This window comes from Pongo abelii, chromosome 6, assembly GCF_028885655.2.
Source record: "Pongo abelii isolate AG06213 chromosome 6, NHGRI_mPonAbe1-v2.0_pri, whole genome shotgun sequence".
NCBI classification, from domain to species: domain Eukaryota; kingdom Metazoa; phylum Chordata; class Mammalia; order Primates; family Hominidae; genus Pongo; species Pongo abelii.
The window spans coordinates 21,210,892-21,231,615 of NC_071991.2; the positions used below are offsets into that span (position 1 = coordinate 21,210,892).

Genomic DNA, 20,724 nt, shown 5'->3' on the forward strand with positions numbered 1-20,724 from the left:
GGTCCATATTCAGGCTTTTAGAAGGCCTCCACCTTCAACCTCTTATGGGGTTCCCCGAGCAAAAGGTGCGGGGGGCAGAGTAGTCATGACCTATGCCATAGCCTAGCAGAAAAGCTTGCAAGAAAAAAAAACAATAGTATTGACCTGGGCCACTTGGATTCTACCTTCGGAACTTAGGAAATTACAGAAACCAGTAATTTACTTAACAACAGGAGTTGACACGGGAAGATACACAAAGAGAAGCAGAACCCGAGAAAGTGGAAGAATCACATCAGCAGAGAATGCCTGGAGCAGACCCTCTTGTGTGTAGAGGCAGTAAGATAACCCACTCCCTGGAGGACCGTTGGGGCTAAGGTCCTGAAAGACTCCACCAGATTCTTTATAAATCTGATAATACCTTAAGCAAATCTCCATTTCTTCTGTAGCTTGAGTGAATCTCTGGTTCCTGTAACAAAAGGAGCCTACTCGATGGCCAGCCTCCAACACTACTAATATCAGTTAACCCACTTCCTTTCCAGTAGAATTTCATTAACAATGTCTACATGAGCAAGCCTTTCCAAGGCCTCTTTCTAATAAAGGAGACACTGGCCAAAGTTGAATATCCCTTCGTTAAGATTTTTTTTTTAATTTAAACGTTTGTGTTGCACTCTTGCTGGGTCATTCCCATGAATGAGAAACAACCCTTATTAGGAGGCTGGACCTGTCTAGAACGGCAGTGCCACATGAATTTGGGGCACTTCATTTATTTCCTGATCAAACCAGAAAAATAACTCACAGCACTTCTCTAACAACCAGTCAGAGGCATCATTTTACTATGTTACTCCAGCGTGGGGATTACCTTGCCTTACCAGTTCCCTTCCTTTATCTAAAATTATTTTGAATATATAAATGCAACTGAATCTTAAGAAATTTATTCTATCATGGGAACAGTCAGCTGAATAAAAACTACATAAAAAAAGAAGTACAGAAAAAAGAAAAAAAAATTATTCTATCTGCCTTTGACCTTAGTTTAGTTTAATGCCCAAGAAACGAGACCATAATCCCTGAAAATAAAGGGGTAAAAGAGTTAACCCGCTCTTCTGACTGCCATCAAATTCATAAAACTAACAATCTTACAAATCACTTTTACTACGTTCCAATGTACCTTCGACAATCTGCATTTTACAAATGTATAGATTAATATTACAGCAAAATGTTAACCTTAAGGGGAAAACATCCCAATAAAAAAGCTCTTGGTTTCACTGACCTGTGATCGCCTTCACCACCATATCAGACACTTCTGGGATGTCTTCATTAACAGGGACACACAGCATCTGAGGCGTAACCCAGCGCAGGGCTCTAAAGAGAGAGAGACAGTAAACAAGAGCTCCAAGGATGAACTGTGGCCATTCGTCTTGTCACCTCCTTCAGTTTAGGGAAAGCCTGAGGCATCATTGACCACTCAATCCCAGGCCCACACACATCACCCCTGCAAGTACTAGGAGCTCTAATGACGTAACGAAGCAGCTAGGATCCTAAAATGAGACTTCTGCATTTATCACAAGAATGGAAGGCCATCTTGCTGACTGAAATGACATTACGCAGTACTACCAAGACTGAAATGCACTCGGTATCTGAAAGTGACCATTTGAGAATTGGCTGCTGCCTGTCCTCACTGCCTACTGTGTTAATGTCCTTTTACACTCAGTCCTCAACTTCTTTCTTTTTTGAGATGGAGTCTCACTCTTGCCCAGGCTGGAGTGCCAATCCTGGCTCACTGCAGCCTCTGTATCCTGGGTTCAAGCAATTCTCCTGCCTCAGCCTCCCAAGCAGCCGGGACTAAAGGCGCCCACCTCCATGCCCAGCTAATTTCTGTACTTTTACGAGAGACAGGGTTTCACCCTGTTGTCCAGGCTGGTCTCAAACTCCTGACCTCAGGTGATCTGCCTGCCTTGGCCTCCCAAAGTGCTGGGATTACAGGCGTGAGCCACCACACCCGGCCTCAACCCTCAACTTCTGAGGCACACTGGAGCTTGTATAGGAGGCCACGGGCAGGACCACCATGCCTGAATCACTGTGTGTTTCCTGGTCCCACCCTAACTTCACTCCAAGTACCCTGCTGCAGGCCTCCCCTCTTGCTTGGTTACTGCTTCCGTTCTGCATCTTGGTCCAGGGCCCCTCTGGTTACTTCTGGCTCCTGACCTTGGGCTCCACGTCTTCAGCCTGCCCAGTATCAACGCCTCACTTCAGCTGTGAAACTTCCAATACAGATCTAGCAAGTACCAGCCCCTTGTCTGGAACCTGGGACTCCGAGTCCCCTCTCCCCTTAAAACACCTCATCAGCTCAGCCTTGGCCGTGTTCCCACACTTGGGTGGTCTTTTCCTCAATGTCCACCGCAACTGGAGTACAGAGCGCTGGGGCTCACCCCAGTGAGCCTGGAAGACTGGGTGCTATGGGAAATGTCATCAATCCAACGCTAGTGAAAGATGTGACTGGGGAATGGTGAAAAATGTGCACCCCTGAGAGGAATGAGGAAAGAGGACATCTACTGACTTGTTATTTTTTTGAGAAGGAGTCTTGCTCTGTTGCCCAGGCTGGAGTGTGGTGGCATGATCTCAGCTCACTGCAACCTCTGCCACCTGGATTCAAGCCATTCTCGTGCCTTAGCCTCCCAAGTAGCTAGGATCACAGGCATGCGCCACCATGCCTGGCTAATTTTTGTATTTTTAGTAGAGACGGGGTTTTACCATGTTGCCTAGGCTGGTCTTGAACTCCTGGCCTCAAGTGATCCACCCACCTCAGCCTCCCAAAGTGCTGGGATTACAGGTATGAGCCACCGGGCCCAACCGACATCCCCTGCTTTGATACGGATATTCACAGCTTCCCGCTTGAGGAGATGGTAATGGACCAAGAACACAGTCCCCCTATTCCTTGGAGATTTCAGGGATTGAAAACAATCTCAAACACCAAACACAACTCTTACCAAAAGCTGCCTTGAGGGAGATGGATAGGTGAGGTCACCATGTTCGTCTTTCTGACACAACAGAGCTGCTTCCACTCTAAGGAAGCAGGAACATGAGCTATTGCTTTCCCTTAAGGTTTGAAACACAGGTGCATTATTTTCCCCCAGTGTGTTCTTCCATCAGAAGGTATAACTATAAAGCAAAACAAAGTAAGCAACTACCTGATTCTCTTTTGAATGGCAAGATCTTTCTTCTCATCATCAGTAGTTTCTGGACAGAACACATATTTATAGAGACGAGTCATGATGTACTTTTCAATCTGATCCATTATCTTCTCGACTCTTTCTGGAGGCACTGAAATAACCAGACAGAGAAAAGATCAAGATATATATTTTTTTTTCTTTTTTTTTTTTTTTTTTTTTTCAGACAGAGTCTGGCTCTGTCACCCAGGCTGGAGTGCAACAGCATGACCCTGGCTCACTGAAACCTCCACCTCCTGGGCTCGAGCCATTCTCCTACCTCAGCCTCCCAAGTAGCTGGGACCACAGGCACACGCCACCATGCCTGAATAATTTTTGTAGGTTTTTTTTGTGGAGATGGGGTTTTACCATGTTGCCCAGGCTGGTCTCGAACTCCTGGGCTCAAGCAATCTACCTGCCTCAGCCTCCCAAAGTACTAGGTTTATAGGTGTGAGCCAGAATGCCTGGTCAAGAGTATATTTTCATAGCACTTTCTACACAGCAAAAAACTAATTTACTAGAAATAAATTAAACGCACTCAGAACAAAAGTATAAGAATGTTATATTTAAAAATATGCTTAAAAAAAAACTTACCAGCTGGGCGCGGTGGCTCTACTCCTGTAATCCCAGCACTTTGGGAGGCTAAGGCAGGTGGATCACCTGAGGTCAGGAGTTCAAGACCAGCCTGGCCAACATGGTGAAATCTCCTCTCTACTAAAAATACAAAAATTAGCTGGGTGTGGTGGCACGCACCTGTAATCCCAGCCACTCGGGGGCTGAGACACGAGAATCACTTGAACCTGGGAAGCAGAGTTGCAGTGAGCCGAGGTCACACCACTGTACTCCAGCTTGGGCGACAGAGTGATATTCTGTCTTGACAAAAACAAACAAACAAACACAAAAAGTCTCCTTCCAACTGTTGGGCTGCCTTCCACAGCAACCTCAGTTCTAACTGAAGTTGTCTGGCAGGACCTCACAGTGTACAACCTGCCAAATGGGGAGACTTCAGCAAGGTCACTCCCTGTCCTACATTACAAAGGCATTTGCAACTCCCAAGACTGATGAATGCTGATGAAACTTATCCTTTCATTTTTCTGAGGTTTACCATAACACCTTAGAGCTCTCTTAGGTATACAAATGGAGATTTCTCTGATACATACATGTGCTAAGTACATTCTAAAGTCTAGTATCAGTGGAGGTTGAATCCATAAAGAATCCCTAAAAACTTGAAGCTCTTTTTTTTTTTTTTTGAAACTATTAATACAATAACTCACCAAAATGGTGATTCCAAGATGGCAAAGCCTTCCAAGAAGTTTTTTTCTTTCTCTCTCTCTCTCTTTCTCTTTCTTTTTTGGAGACAGAGTCTCGATTTGTCGCCCAGGCTGGAGTGCAGTGGCACAATCTCAGCTCACTGCAACCTCCGCCTTCCAGATTCAAGCAATTCTTGTGCCTCGGCCTCCTGAGTAGCTGGGATTAGAGGTGCACCACGACACCCGGCTACTTTTTGTATTTTTAATAGAGGCGGGGTTTCACCATGTTGGCTAGGCTGGTCTCGAACTCCTGGCCTAACGTGATCCGCCTGCTTTAGCCTCCCAAAGTGCTGGGATTACAGGCATGAGCTACTGAGCCAGGCCCTAAGATGTTTTCGTCTGCTCCACCCCTGCCCCTAATGGAGTTATTAAATGTTACTCAACAAATTATCCAATTGCTCCTGGAAAGATACACATGGTACAGTTCAAAGGCACTGCTAAGTATAAGACCAGTTCCCAGAATGTCCGTGAGGTTACAGGATGAAGTCTACAAACCAGCCAGACCATCAGAGAAAGAAATTGCTAAGAGACTGAGCAGTCATCCCTGTGCAATACCGGCAATCTCTCAATGGCTAACAGTGTTACCTTTCCCACGAGTTTGCATCCTTTCGGCCACATTGTGGTAGAAATCCTGAGCACACTCTGACTGTTCTTCAATGCTTAGATCCTGAAACAGAGAGACAAAGAGGCTGCTTGTAGCTGGACAAAGTGCAGAAGCACAGCTCTACATTCTAAGAACTTTCCAAAAGCCACTCCTTGTACTGGTAGTAAGCCTAAAAGTACTCACAGGTTATATTAATCCTGCAGGGGAGTAAAACCTATCCGTTAATATTATTTCCAATATCTATTTTTGCCGGACTTTTCCTTAGTTCAGCCAAAGACGGGATCCTTGTCCGTCTCACGGCCACAAAAATTTAGGCTGGCAAACGGTTTGAATGGTGAGTAAGACAGGGTTTTATTAGGTGAAAAGGAAGAAAAGGGGGAATCAGAGACTCTCACAAGGCCAGAGTCCCTGCTAGAGTGCTTCCTGCCAGCAGCTAGAATCCTGGGCTCCACACAGAAAGAAGAGGGGCCAGGCTCCTCCCTGCTACAAATGGTGCAAACTTCCCAAAGCTCCACCCCGGTGGGCAGGCCGGCTGGAGTTTTTCCGGGGACCCCTTCCCACCTAGCGGTCTCACCATGACCATCTCATTCTTTTTGCTATATCTACATATTCTTAAATAGATTTAATGCATGTTTTGATAATTTACATGTTTTATGGACATTTCTATTTATCTAATCCACTGAAACATTTTTGGTGGCTTTATGACATTGCATTCTGTTAACTGACTTATTTGACTCTCCTCTACCACTGTGCATTTGAGTTGCTCCCCCTCTTTCACTGTTGTGCACTGTAGCTATAATTTTGTAAGGACTATCTTCTTTTTGGTTCTCTGTGATACATTTCCAAAAGTGGCATTAACCACTTAATATGAATAAACAACATTATAGCGCAAAGTATCTATTGCTAGCCACACTCCTCAGAAACTCAGTGCACACTGTCATTAACCACGTGTATGCGCTTATTTCCCTATGGCCCTTACAACATAGGGCTTGATAATTTTTATTTGGTTTTACTGATTTTATAGGTGTAATATATGTATTTGTTTCTCACTTTCTGCCAAAGAATATTTAAAGTCTATTTAAAAGATAAATGCAGTTCAGCACAAGAGACTAGAAAATAAAAAGAATAACAACTGTAATCCCAGTGCTCTGGGAGGTTGAGGCTAGAGGATCGACTGAGCCTAGGAGTTTGAGGCCAGCCTGGGCAACATAGTGAGACCCCATCTCAAGAAAGAAAAGAGAAGAGAAGAGGAAAGAAAGAAACGGGAAAGAAAGGAGAGAAAGGAAAGAAAGAAATTTAAAATTTTTTTTAACAATAATAAGTAAAATAAATAAATAAATAAACAAACAAACAAACATGGAGAGAGACCTAAAGCAGAGCCACAGATGACAAGACAGAAATGTTTTCCTGGAAGATGTCTAAATTAGTCAAGAGAGCCCATACATCTGTCTCTAACTAAACTTTTTAGCAACCATCACTAAGATGAAAACAGTTACATAATTCAGGGTTCAAAAGTTGAAAGCAAACCAATCCTTTAGGTGAAATTCTGACACCAAAATCAAAAATTTCTCCCAAGGGTTCTCACAAGGATGCCACAGTAGAAGAGCATGAATAAGGCCGAGAACAAACCCCCAGGACTGGCTGTCACAGACCTCATCTACACAGGCCAATGACATCACACGCCAAGGGCCGATACATCCTGTGGAAGCCCGCAGCAGTCTGACCGTCTGGCTTAACTCTAAAAGGATGGCATGACTCTCAGGGTCAGGAGCAGTCACCTCATTCCCTCAGTAAAAATGGCCAAGCACTCATGGCACTTTGTGATCACCTTGACTGCAGCCCTTGTTACTGTCAACTAGTTACCCATATACATGCAATTTGGTTGAATTAAAATTGATCCCTCATCTATAAAAGCCTAGGTATTACCTTTAGTAAAGTTCAGATATTTCACTATATTAAGCTTTTATATTCATGACTTCCCACTGTTTTATTTTTTATCGCACAGATTTTTAAAAAGTTAATACTATTAAGCCTTTTATCTGGTCATTAAAAACAATTCTTTTGGCCAGGCACAGTGGCTCATGCCTGTAATTCCAGCACTTTGGGAGGCCGAGGCGGGTGGATCACCTGAGGTCAGGAGTTCAAGACCAGCCTGGCCAAAATGGCAAAATCCCGTCTCTACTAATAATACAAAAATTACCTGGGCATGCTAGTGCACACCTGTAATCCCAGCTACTTGGGAGGCTGAGGCAGGAGAATCGCTTGAACCCTGGAAGCAGAGGCTGCAGTGAGCCGAGATCACACCATTGCACTCCAGCCTGGGTGACAGAGTGAGTGAGACTCCTACTCAAGACAGACAAATTCCTTTTTTTTTTTTTTTTTTTTTTAGGTTTTAGATTTCATTTCTCTTTTTATTTAATTTGTTAAAATATATAGAGACAAGGTCTCACTGTGTAGCCCAGGCTGGTCTTAAACTCCTGGGTTCAAGTGATCCTTCTGCCTTGACCTCCCAAAGTGCTGGGATTACAGGTGTGAGCAACTGCACCTGGACAAAACAATTTTTTGATAGTTCAGTTTTAGCTCCCCTCTACAGCTGAAATATATATCCTCATCTACTTTCTATTTTTTTTTTTTTTCCCTGAGTAAGAGTCTCGCTCTCTTGCCCAGGCTGGAGTGCAGTGGTGTGATCTCACTGCAACCTCTGCCTCCTGGGTTCAAGCGATTCTCCTGCCTCAGCCTCCCAAGTAGCTGGGATTACAGGCCTGCACCACCACACCCAGCTAATTTTTTTTTTTTTTTTTTTTTTTTTTGAGGCCTTGGGGAAGAGGTTCCAGGTTCCTGGGATGACAGAGTCCCACCTGGTCTGGCCCCAGCCAGACGGTCTACTTTCCTTTCTGGAAGTGACGTGTGTGGCCCTGCCCTGCCCCACTGCCCGAAGTACGGGTGCTGAAATAATCCATTTGCCAAAACTGCTGGATAAAGAGCTTAAATCAGGCTGCTGGCCATTTTGCTGCAGTCTTTATGCAAAGAGCTACTTGGTTGTTTCTCTTTTCTTCACCTTTTTCTTTCTTTCCTTTTTTTTTTTTTTCTGAGACGGAGTCTCGCTCCGTCACCCAGGCTGGAGTGCAATGGCGGGATCTTGGCTCACTGCAATCCCCGCCTCCCGGTTCAAGCGATTCTCCTGCCTCAGCCTCCCAAGTAGCTAGGATTACTGGCACTGGCCACCATGCCCGGCTAATTTTTGTATTTTCAGTAGAGACAGAGTTTCACCATGTTGGCCAGGCTGGTCTTGAACTCCCGGCCTCAAGTGATCCGGCTGCCTCGGCCTCCCAAAGTGCTGGTATTAAAGGCATGAGCCACCATACCAAGCTCATATTCTAATCTACTTTCTTCTCAATATTTTCATGTTTAGCTCTTTGATTTGGCTGAAATGTAAGGTGCGTGGTATGAAACACATAACTAAAATAAACTTTATACAAGCCTATCTGTCATCATCAGCAGTTAATAAAGCACGACCCTATTCCCTCTCACCCTCCCAGTTGTCATATAACTTGCTCCTGAGAAATGAAATCTATTTCTGAAATCTCTGGTTTATTTCACTGTTCTATATTTTCATTTTCTACCCAAATCTCATCTAGGTGTGAAGACTTTCATTTTAGAATATATTTAAAAGTCTGCTGGATTTAGAAGCCTCCCTGCTTCACAAATTCTTGCTTTTTACCCCCTCACAAAAATTCATATGGTATATGTGTTTTCTTGTTTTTCTAGAATAAATAATGAAACACTGTAATTTAAATGATATTTTAAGTGTTTATACTGACCTGCAAAGTTTGTTTGTTTTGAGACGGAGTCCCAATCTGTCGCCCAGGCTGGAGTGCAGTGGCGCGATCTTGGCCCACTGAAACCTCTGCCTCCCAGGTTCAAGCGATTCTCCTGCCTCAGCCTCCTGAGTAGCTGGGAATACATGTGTGCGCCACCACACCGGGCTAATTTTTGTATTTTTAGTAGACACGGGGTTTCGCCATGTTGTCTAGGCTGGTCTCGAACTCCTGACCTCAAGTGATCCGCCCGCCTTGGCTTCCCAAAGTGCTGGGATCACAGGCATAAGCCACCACACCTGGCCACCATCAAACTGTCTTTTAATTCTTTGAATGAACTTCTAATTTGCCACATTAAATTCTCAATATTTAACATTCTTTATTGCTGTTGTCTTTAAAAATTACCTTTTTTTTTTTTTTTTGCGACGGAGTCTCACTCTGTCACCCGGGCTGGAGTGCAGTGGCACCATCTTGGTTCCCTGCAACCTCCACCTCCCAGGTTCAAGCAATTCTCCTGTCTCAGCTTCCCGAGTGGCTGGGATTACAGCTGCCCATCACTACGCCCAGCTAATTTTTTGTATTTTTCATAGTAGAGATGGGGTTTCACCATGTTGGACAGGCTGGTCTCGAACTCCTGACCTCGTGATTCGCCCGCCCTGGAGTCTCAAAGTGCTGGGATTACTGGCGTAAGAGACAGCACCCGGCCTAAAATTAATATTTTTTTAAAAATGCTAGGCTGTTTAATTTTTTTTATCATTAGTATGTACACTGTAAGTAAATTCTGTGGACTTATCTTGCCATGTTGCTATATCTGTACTTCTATTACTGTTCTGTTTTCCCTTGGATTTTCTTGATAAGATTTTTTCCTGAATTTCCTAAAAATTACATTTGCATTCATTCTAAAAGCACTCATTACTCATTACATGATTAGCAGAACTCAAGCCACTATACCAATTCTATAAAAAGGTCAAGAACATGCTCAGATGGCTTTCTATTTAAATGGGAAGACTGAATGCAGTCATTATAATATTCTATAATTACAAACAAGAAAGACAAAGTACCGTGGGGCATACCGTCAGTCTCACTTTTTCTTACTGGAGCTGTCTCCTTCTCTAGATAGGTAAGGTGGCAGCAGCAGTAAATGTGCTTATTTTATACTAACGCCTGTGGTGAGATGGTGGTGACCAGATCTTTCTAGCAATGCTCGCCAGAAAGGTTATCATCTTCCTGTTCTGCGGTGTGAACCCAAGTAGATCCAGAATTACTCTATGAGAAAAATCCTAAAGCTACCCACCCTACTCATTCCCAGCTGACCGTGAAAGCAGGATGAGCCTCGATCTGAGCATGCTCCGTAGGTCAAATGCGTGGGTTTTCATTACCACCACCCCAAACCTCTATTTCCAGTTCTCCAAGGAGACTTCCATCTAGCCCTCATCTATGAATTGATGAAATATATTTACACTATACATTCTCCAAGTTATATCTCTGTACTAAATTAGATCACCAGACAAATACATCCATGGACTACACTTTAGGTCTGCTGGAGATATTTCTTCAGAGAACTAGTTTTAGTTTTAAGCCTGGACTTTTTGTTTTTTTTAATCTTTTTAGAGTCTTGCTGTCTTGCCCAGGCTGGTGTGCAGAGGTGCCATCTCGGCTCACTGCAACCTCTGCTTCCCAGGTTCAAGTGCCTCAGCCTCCCTTGTAGCTGGGATTACAAGCAAGTGCCATGGCACCAGCTAATTTTTGTAGAGACAGGGTTTTGTCATGTTGAACAGGCTGGTCTCAAATTCCTGGACTCAAGTGATCTGCCTGCCTCCCAAAGTGCTGGGATTATAGGCATGAGCCACTGCACCCAGCCTATGCCTGGACTTCTATGTAGGTAATCACAGTAGTAGCTACGTGAAGAACATGTCCATAAGAACATGTTTATAAACTCCAAGTACCATCAAATTATGACTCTGTTCTCTCACTCTTATTTTAAATTAATTTTGTAAACCTCAAATCCTTTTAATAAGCAGAATGGGTCTAGATAACAAAACGACTACCATTATGGAGTGTGAAATGAGATTTTTTTTTTCTGGAGATGGAGTTTCACTCTTGTCACCCAGGTGTGATCACCCATCTTGTCACCCATCAGGCAATGGCGCGATCTTGGTTCACCGCAATCCCTACCTCCTGGGTTCAAGCAATTCTCCTGCCTTGGCCTCCCAAGTAGCTGGGATTACAGGCACCCGCCACCATGCCCAGCTTATTTTTGTATTTTTGGTAGAGACGGGGTTTCACCACGTTGGCCAGGCTGGTCTCGAACTCCTGACCTCAGGTGATCCGCCCGCCTCGGCCTCCCAAAGTGCTGAGACTATAAGCATGAGCCACCGCGACTGGCCAAGATGAGTATTTTTTTTAACTATTAAACTCTCAAGTCTAACTTTATTATGGTTAACATTTTAACTGATATTTGAATTTTCCTTTATGGTGCTATAATTTAACTTGTTATTGTTTTATTTATTATTATTTTTTCAGAAATGGCATTTCACTACATTGCCCAGGATGGAGTGTAGTAGCTATTGACAGATGTAATTGTAGCTCACTGCAGCCTCACATTCCTGGGCTCAAGCAATCTTCCTGCCTCAGCCTCCTCCTGGGTAGGGGGGACAGCAGGTACACACTGCAGTGCCCAAATCTATCCTTCTAGTTCAAGTATTTTCTGCAAAAGCTTATCCATTCAGTCTTTTTAGGTAGTTTACACATGGTTTTACACCTTTCATTGGCACCAAATTTTAGCACTTAAGTTAGAAGAAACTATATTCATTCTTGTGATTATTATTACAGGTTTGAGCATTCCTAACCCAAAAATAAAAAATCTGAAATGCTCAAAAATCCCAAATTTGTCAATGTCGACATGACACCACAAGTGGGAAATTCCACACCTGGCCTCATGTGATGATGGGCTGGAGTCAAAAAGCAGCCAAAACTGTTACATGTCCAAAACTGCTTAAAATATGGTATAAAATTACCTTCAGGCTATGTATGTAACGCATATATACAACAAATGAATTCTGTGTTTGGACTTGGGTCCCAGTCCCAAGTTATCTTATATATGTGTAAATATTCCAAAATCTGGGAAAACCCCAAAATCTGAAACACTTCTGGTCCCAAGGCTTTCGGATAAGGGATACTCAACCTGTAGTGCTCGCTTCCAACTAGAAACTCTCTGAGCTCCTTTTAGAGACCGGAGAGGCCTGTCTTATTGGTATCAAGGATCATGTTCTCCTCCCCCAGCTCCGCACAACCCCTGTAATTTTACAATACAATGCAGAAAACTCCTTTTCTATTTCTACTGCAGTTTATGCTCCAGTACAGTATTGCTTTCATAATGTAAAAGAACTCCCCTGTCACTCTGTCTCTCATCCTGCTTTCCATTCTTGTAGGACTTAACACTATGTAACAGATCTGCTTATTGTCCATTTCCCCAACTAAAATGTTAGCTCCACAAGGGCACTGTTCACCACCATATCCTCATGCCTAGAACAGGGCCAGGCACATGGTTAGTGCTCAGTATGGGTTGAATGAATAAATGTGGCCATTTATTACCATTCCTCCCTTTATAAGATGCTGAAGACAATTCTCCATAGATCTCTTTCTACCTATCTGTGAGCAGAGGCAATGACTGCCTTTGTTTTGCAACATCTTTTCAAGGATTTCTGTATAGAAAACAGCTTTAGGAGACAGAGATAGTGCCTCCTTCAAGAGAAAAGGGTAGAATGCTTACTGTCTAATAAGGATCCCTAAGTCCAAGGTTCCTCTCCTCTAATACAACTCACTGCATGCACAGGCTTTCCCTGGTCTTGTGTGCATTATCCCATAGGAACAGATACTCGAGGATAAGCACAAATGCAAATGCTCTGGCTACTACTACTGCTGAAAGAAACTGGCCTTTGTCTCTGACCCAGGAGACTCGTGTCTTTGGCCAGTATCTGTGAAACCATGGCAGGTTAATTTGTTAGCCTGCAAATAAGGTAACTCTCAGGCCCCTCACAGTGTTTGCCAAAGGGGCAAAATGAGAGCAGGTTTGTGTTGGTAAGTTCTTTTAGGCTCTACAAAACTCCAAAAGGTTTGTCATAGTTTTCCAAGAAAAAAAGATAGTAGAGCAGTGAGTAAATCCTTTTCCTCAAGTACTCTCTAATCATTGTATGGGATCATCTTTTCTATAATCTTTTTTTTTTTGAGATGAAGTCTTGCTCTGTCGCCAGGCTGCAGCGCAGTGGCGTGATCTCAGTTCACTGCAACCTACACCTCCCAGGTTCAAGCAATTCTCCTGCCTCAGCCTCCCGAGTAGCTGGGACTACAGGCATGTGCCACCACGCCCAGCTAATTTTTTATTTCTAGTAGAGACAGGGTTTCACCATCTTGGCCAGGCTGGTCTTGACCTCCTGACCTCGTGATCCATCTTCTTCGGCCTCCTAAAGTGCTGGGATTACAGGCGTGAGCCACCGCGCCCGGCATCTTTTCTATAACATCTGAGTAAAGTTGTCATTTTATTTTTCTAAAATAAATTTTTACTCTGTGATTAAGACATTGACAAGTGGGTGTCTATCTTTGAATATTATGCTGAGAGGCACTCTATACACTTCTTAACAGTCTGGCTGAGATCTTTGTTTCCACTTCCAGTTCTGAAAACCTTTGACTATTTTCCTTGACTATGTTTTCTGTGTATTTCATCCAGAACTTCCATCATTTCAATGTGAATCGCCACAATCTATTTTCTGGGTTCATTAAGTTTTGTCTGTACTGATGTTTGCTTAATCTATTTAGGTTTTAGCTTTCATGTCCGTATTTTTTTGTATTACCAATTTGTGCTGCCTTCAATAATTTTTTAAAGGAAAAGAACCATATGAGGGCTTTAATCCTCTTTAAAAATGAAACACACATTTAAAGTGTGCCAAGCATGCAGTCCTCATATTCTGAGAAAGTCCATCTCACCAGGGAGTATATCTTGAGGTCATTAGTAACTAGTAGAATACAGACTTAAACATTTCCACATTTAGATGAAGAAAACAGGGCAAAACTAACTGATTTTCTCAAATTCAATTACTGGCAAAATAAAGGTGGTGGGAACCGTTAAGGTACATATGCTCATTTTGCATCTCCAAAAACAAACAAAAAAGCCAGAAATCCGTCATTTTTAGCAGCTAGACAGTGTCTAAGGAACACACATGTTCTTCATAAAGGTCATCATAAAATTATTTTTAGCATAAGAAATGTTTCAACCCTTGCTTTCCCTTTATTGAATGAAATGTGTAGTGGGCTAAGAAATCCAGTAACTCCCATGTTACAAGCTGCACAAGAGACACACAGTGCAGACAGAAGTGTCCAGATTGCCAAAAAGCAGAATTCCCAAAGACATTTTGTTCATTTAAAAGACTTTGATGTCACTAGAGTCTGAGCAGATACAGCGTGATTCATGAACTCTAGAGGACCTGTAGTGTCCTACTGGCCTTTTTTACTAAGTAAGTGGAATTATTACACATGTGGTACTAAAAATCAGAGAACACACTCCTGAATAGGAGTTCATTAATGTAACTGTGAGATCAGCTTACTTTTCTGTTTACCTACTGGTTACTTCTGCTTTCCAACAGCCTTAGGGAAAGTCAAAAGTATTTAGATGAAAAAACATGAACCAGCTTTTCATGAATTATGGCAAGTGATTTAAAGAAAAAAAAATCTTGTAAGAGGCAGCTAAGCTTCCTTCACCACATCAACAAGGGTGGGGCTAAGGGGCTGCCCATGCTTGAACCTCACTTTTGTAACTAGAACCATTGGGGTCAGCTCTTTCCCCTAAACCAGCATGTGGAACAAGACCTCATGCTAGATCTTCCTGTGGTTCATAAGTGAGATGACTGGGTTTTCACGCTGGGTTTTCATGTGTGAGATATGCCTCCCTCAAACCTTGTTACAACACTGGCACATTGCCTGTCGGATGTGAAGAAAGACGAAAAAAAGACCTCACGCGCATAAGGGTGGAACTTGGCTCTGACAGGGTTCAGCTTGGCGGTGCTTGCTGAACACTTCCTGAATCTGGACTTCACTCATTGTGAGAGTCTCACAGAGGTTCTTCAGGTGAGGGTTATTGTCTTTAAGTCCTTCGTCTGGAACACACTGTGTTGCCTTCTCTAAAACATCTGCAACCTCTAACGAGTACTTGCAGAAGAAGCCCTGAATGCTATACATATTTGCCTCCTCCACCAATTTTTGGCTGCTCTCCTGCAAGTCCTCAGTATCTGCCAATTCTTGCTTATCTTCTTCCACAGCCTCCTTCAGCTGCTCTTCTAACTTGACTTCTTCCATGAGTATCTTGTCCGTAAAGGGAGTATCTGTCCTCCATTTGGTTTGGATCCACGTCCTCTTCCAACTGGCAACTGTTCTTTCGTTTTGTAGCCGTGTGCAGAACTGAGAAGGCCGGGAAACAATGCCAACACCGGGAGACTGCATGGCACCAGCCTCAACCATGGAGCCACCACGGCTGACCCAGGATGATGATTTAAGTTTCCCCTCACCTATCACTATGTGCTTTTATGAAACATTTTTAATTATTTTTATTCATTCAACATAATTATCAAATACATTTTTTTTTTTTTTTTTTTGAGATGGAGTCTCGCTCTGATGCCCAGGCTGGAGTGCAGTGGCGCAATCTAGGCTCACTGCAAGCTCCGCCTCCCGGGTTCACGCCATTCTCCTGCCTCCCAAGCAGCTGGGACTACAGGTGCTTGCCACCACGCCTGGCTAATTTTTTGTATTTTTTAGTAGAAACGGGGTTTCACCGTGTTAGCCAGGATGGTCTCGATCTCCTGACCTTGTGATCCACCCATCTCAGCCTCCCAAACTGCTGGGATTACAGGCGTGAGCCACCGCGCCCGGCCTCAAATACATCTTTTATCTACTTTTTTTCCTTATGACTTATAGATGCTGAGAGCTCAGAGCTATTTCCACTGCCTCACTTCTCATCCTCAGTGCTTCTAGTTTTAAAATTAGGTCCTGGGTTGCTACCCCTGCTGAAGTTCTCACAATAATTAAAGCCTATTTGCTAGTCAAAGGTTCTTTGTTTTGGGTAAATACTTCTGTTATTCTGACAGTAATTACGCGGCAGGGCAAACTACTGCTTGATTAAATATGTAGTTTACAATAGTAGAGTCATTTTAAGGTATAGGAGGACACTTATCTTTCTGCTTATTCTGGGAAAGAACACGGGAATGAACATATAGCCATGTCTTAAACTGTATATTTTTTTGTCCTCATTCAGGTACAAAACTTTAAGTCCATATAATATAATCAGTATCAGATTATTTTTTTTTTTGAGACAGAGTTTTTTTGCTCCTGTTGCCCAGGCTGGAGTACAATGGCGTGACCTTGGCTAACTGCAACCTTGGCCTCCCAGGTTCAAGTGATTCTCCTACCTCAGCCTCCCTCGTAGCTGGGATTACAGGCACCCGCCACCACGCCCAGCTAATTTTTTGTATTTTTAGTAGAGATGGGGTTTCACCATGTTGGCCAAGCGATCCACCCACCTTGGCCTCCCAAAGTGCTAGGATTACAGGCGTAAGCCACCGTGCCCAGCTCAGTATCAGATTTTTACAGGACTGGCTAGAAAAATAACAATGAAACAAGCAAAAGGTGTTATGTTGTGCTTAACTGCTTCCTTAGAAAGAAGAGCTTATCAGAATGACTATTAAGAAGTCTTTTAGAAACTGAATTGATTGCCATGAATGGAGTATTAAGGGATTAATACAAATTAAAAAAATAAAAATAACTGAATTGAGAAACCCAAAAAATGAGGGGAGTTTTTTTTGTTTTGTTTTGTTTTGTTTTGTTTTTTGTTTTTTTTTGAGATGGACTCTTGCTCTGTTGCCCAGGCTGGAGTGCAGTGGCCTGATCTCAGCTCACTGCAACCCCACCTTTCGGGTTCAAGTGATTCTTCTGCCTCATCCTCCCGAGTAGCTGGGACTACAGGCGAGCACCACCATGCCCAGCTAGTTTTTGTATTTTTAGTAGAGACACGGTTTCACCATATTGGCCAGGGTGGTCTCGAAATCCTGACCTCGTGATCCACCCACCTCAGCCTCCCAAAGTGCTGGGATTACAGGTGTGAGCAACTGCGCCCAGCCCCAAGTTTATTAAAAAGCATTAATGCAATATCCAACAAATTAAAGGGTAGGTACTTTGAGGAAGTAGAGCCTGCCCCCTTTAAAAGCAGGACAAGCTACACTTTCAGAATAGGGAAAAAATGCATCTGAGGGATTTATTAACACTTAGCAAGGGCAGGATTTAAATAGTTTGAGCAGCAAAGAAGTTTTTCCAAAAGTTTTATTTACTTTTATTTAATTGCAGTCTAAACATGTGTCTTAAAGTGAGCGTTTTCATATAAATAATTTACAGAAAAAAGTTATTTACAAAGCCACAGATCTCATTCAGTTAGGTAATATGGTTTTCTAGTTATTATGGGAAAGGTTAACACTTCATTGGGTCTATATAGTGCTTTAAAATTGCCCTCACCACATGAAGCTCTGTCCAGATGACAAAGAGAATGTATACCTCTTCATAAGTGACTATATATACTCCTGAATCCATAATCACTCTCAGACCTGTGTGAAGCTTGGTTAAGGTGAGATTCTTAAATTCAAGTTAGGCCAGGCATTGTGGCTCAATCCTGTAACCCCAGCACATCATGTGAGGCTAGGAGTTCATGACCAGCCTGGACAACAGAGTAACACCCCATCTCTACTAAACATACAAAAAATAAGCTCAGCATGGTGGCACACACCTGTAACCCCAGCTATTCAGGAGGCTGGGGCATAAAAGTTGCTTGAACATGGGAGGCAGAGGTTGCAGTGAGCCGAAATCACGCTACTGCACTACAGCCTGGGCAACAGAGCAAGATGCTATCTTAAAAAAAAAAAAAAAAAAAAAAAATCAGGCCAGGCATGGTGGCTCACTTCTGTAACCCCAGGATTTTGGGAGGCCAAGGCAGGCAGACCACTTGAGGTCAGGAGTTCAAGACTAGCTTGGCCAACACAGTGAAATCCTGTCTCTACACACACACACACACAAAAAAGTAATTATCTGGGCATGGTGGCACATGCATGTAATCCCAGCTACTCAGGAGGCTGAGGGAGGATGATGACTGGAACCTAGAAGGTAAAGGTTGCAGTGAGTGGAGATCACACCACTGCACTCCAGCCTGGCCAACAGAGCAAGACTCCTATCTCAAAAAGAAATAATAATAATTCAAGTTATGTTGTACAGATTAGGTTTTAAAAATTAAGCTTTATTAATTTGGCTCAGCAATTTAAATTCTTGCTATGATGATTTGTAAGAACAGAAAAGTAGCTGATGACAACTATTTTCAACATAAAAGGATTTTGTGTTAATGACATAGCTGCCCGTCTCATTTGCAATGGAAATACCTTGTTTTAAAGAATGTATAGAGGTACTGTAAGAGTATACATGTTTTAACATTAAGTAGCTAGTAAGACTAGCAAGAAAGAAAAAAGAGCAAAATAAACAAGCTTCAGAAAAGTATTAGCAAACAACAATATTTGCTGAATAGCACTGGGCGCGGTGGCTCATACCTGTAATCCCAGCTCTTTGGGAGGCCAAGTTGGGAGGATCACCTGAGGTCAGGAATTCAAGACCAGCCTGGGCAACATAGGGAAACCCCGTCTCTACAAAAAATAAAAAACTCAGCCAGACATGGTGGTGTGTGCCACTAGTCTCAGCTACTCAGGAGACTACGGCAGGAGGATCACTTGAATCTGGGAGGTCAAGTCTGCAGTGAGCAGTGACTGTGCTATCGTGCTCCAGTCTAGGAGATAGAGCAACACAAAAAACGAAAGAAAACGAAAGGAAAGAAAGAGAAATGTGTTGCATAGTAAAGCATTATACTGCAATACTGCAGTGGGTATGAAAATTACGTAGGTGCTGAAATTTAAATTCTAAAAACAAAAAACATCTAAGTGTAGACAACGTGTTTCTTGATAAAGATAAAATGGCTTAAAAATTTTAATGCAGTTCAGAAAAGATTTAATTTTCTAGACTTGACCCATATGCTGAAAAGGCTGCTCACCACCAGCATATACAGGGCTTGCAGAAAACAGAAATGATGTGGGAAAGATGTGGGCAAGAGCAGATCACTCTTCTGGATCTCAGAAATTTTAGAAAGAATAATACTGTGGGATGCAGTAGGAACAATTATCCATTTATGGCAAGGCTGACTGGGCAGTTTTTAAACAGGTAAGAATGAATTTTCATATTGCATAGGCCCTTAGGACACCATCTAGAAAGTTTAGTTGGTGGTAATAACATTAATTTAAAGGTTTTGAGCAGTTTTGATAAACTGAGTACAAAGACTTTTTTTTTTTTTTTTTCCAGATGGAGTCTTGCTGTCATCCAGGCTAGAGTGCAGTGGCGCAATCTCCGTCCGCTCACTGCAAGCTCCGCCTCCCGGGTTCACGCCATTCTCCTGCCTCAGCCTCCTGAGTAGCTGGGACTACAGGCGCCTGCCACCACGCCCAGCTAATTTTTTGTATTTTTAGTAGAGACAAGGTTTCACCGTGTTAGCCAGGATGGTCTCGATCTCCTGACCTTGTGATCTGCCCACCTCGGCCTCCCAAAGTGTTGGAATTACAGGCGTGAGCCACCGCACCCGGCCACAAAGGCTATTTTATACTACCACATTCTTCACAACTTCAGAGGAACTGCCCCAAGAAATTTATATGATTAGTGATCTGAAGCTAGTTAGGTTAGTTCAGGTGTAAAGAGTGTTTATTTATTTATTTGAAATGACATTAACTTGCAGCCGAAGGCCAAAAGGGCTTCTCTAGGGACATTCACTTTAAAAAACATCTCTTTCATATACGGTATGTGCAGACTTCACACTAAAGATACCTGAGATACATGCATAGTACTTGGCCACCTAACCATGAAACACATAGTGCAGAAATGGAAAATAGGTGGCTTAGTGAAACAGGAGGAATCTGAGGCCATATGCAGGTCTCTGATATAAATTAGTGATGCCTTACAAATAGGCATGGTGATATTTGTACCAGTTAATTACCTCTTTACTTTAGTATACTCATTTAGAAGTCTACTAAATTATTACAGAATAAGAACACATCACACTTCTGAGCAAAAGAAAAACACCAAATCTGAGTTGAGCAATTTTCTAAAACATATTAATTATACAGCATACATGCTATACCTACTACAGTATACATACACTAATTTAATATAGCTATTCCGTGAACATTTCATGTGGTCTCAAGAAAAAAATAAATACAAAACCTCAGTTTTTAGTTCTGATAAAAATGAAAGATGGTGTCACATGAACTCTGAATTGTTCCATATTAAGGATACCTATCATGTTTCCTAACTTTAAAAAAAAAAAAAAAAAAAAACAGCTCACTTGTTTTAACTCTAAATGTTTTACTCTAGAGAGAAAAAATATCGAGAGAAAGACAGCTACTTACTTACACAGTCTAATTACATTTCTGAAGGGCAAGAAAGCAAGCTTTTCTCCTTTACAAACTGAATTCAATATCTAAAAATTATTTCAACACAAGTCCCACTGCTTATTAGCCTAGTGATTGCTGACCCCAGCTAGAATATAGCTAAACAGTTAAACACCCTGCTGCTTTTCTAACTTCCTTTTTCTTTCTAAGACTTCCTTACTTCATAGAAGCAACTTTTGGAGCTAATCCTGAGTTTAATGGTTATAGAATGTTACAACAGAATTAATCCCTATTTACAAAATGAAT

General features: G+C 42.5%; 1 protein-coding gene and 1 pseudogene across 22 annotated transcripts in view; one reads left to right on the forward strand and one right to left on the reverse strand.

Moving 5' to 3' along the window:
* RABGEF1 (RAB guanine nucleotide exchange factor 1) overlaps window positions 1-20,724 on the reverse strand; it is a 172,276-nt gene that overhangs the window by 10,506 nt on the left and 141,046 nt on the right. For all 22 annotated transcript variants that reach the window (XM_054560462.2, XM_054560460.2, XM_054560458.2 and 19 more), the window contains 3 exons: window positions 5,078-5,159; window positions 3,165-3,297; window positions 1,247-1,338 (listed from right to left, as the gene is read on the reverse strand). In XM_054560462.2, the coding sequence (XP_054416437.1) occupies window positions 1,247-1,338; window positions 3,165-3,297; window positions 5,078-5,159 (307 nt within the window). The remainder of the gene's footprint in view (window positions 1-1,246; window positions 1,339-3,164; window positions 3,298-5,077; window positions 5,160-20,724) is intronic.
* On the forward strand, window positions 14,787-14,897 carry LOC112134516 (small nucleolar RNA U13; annotated as a pseudogene).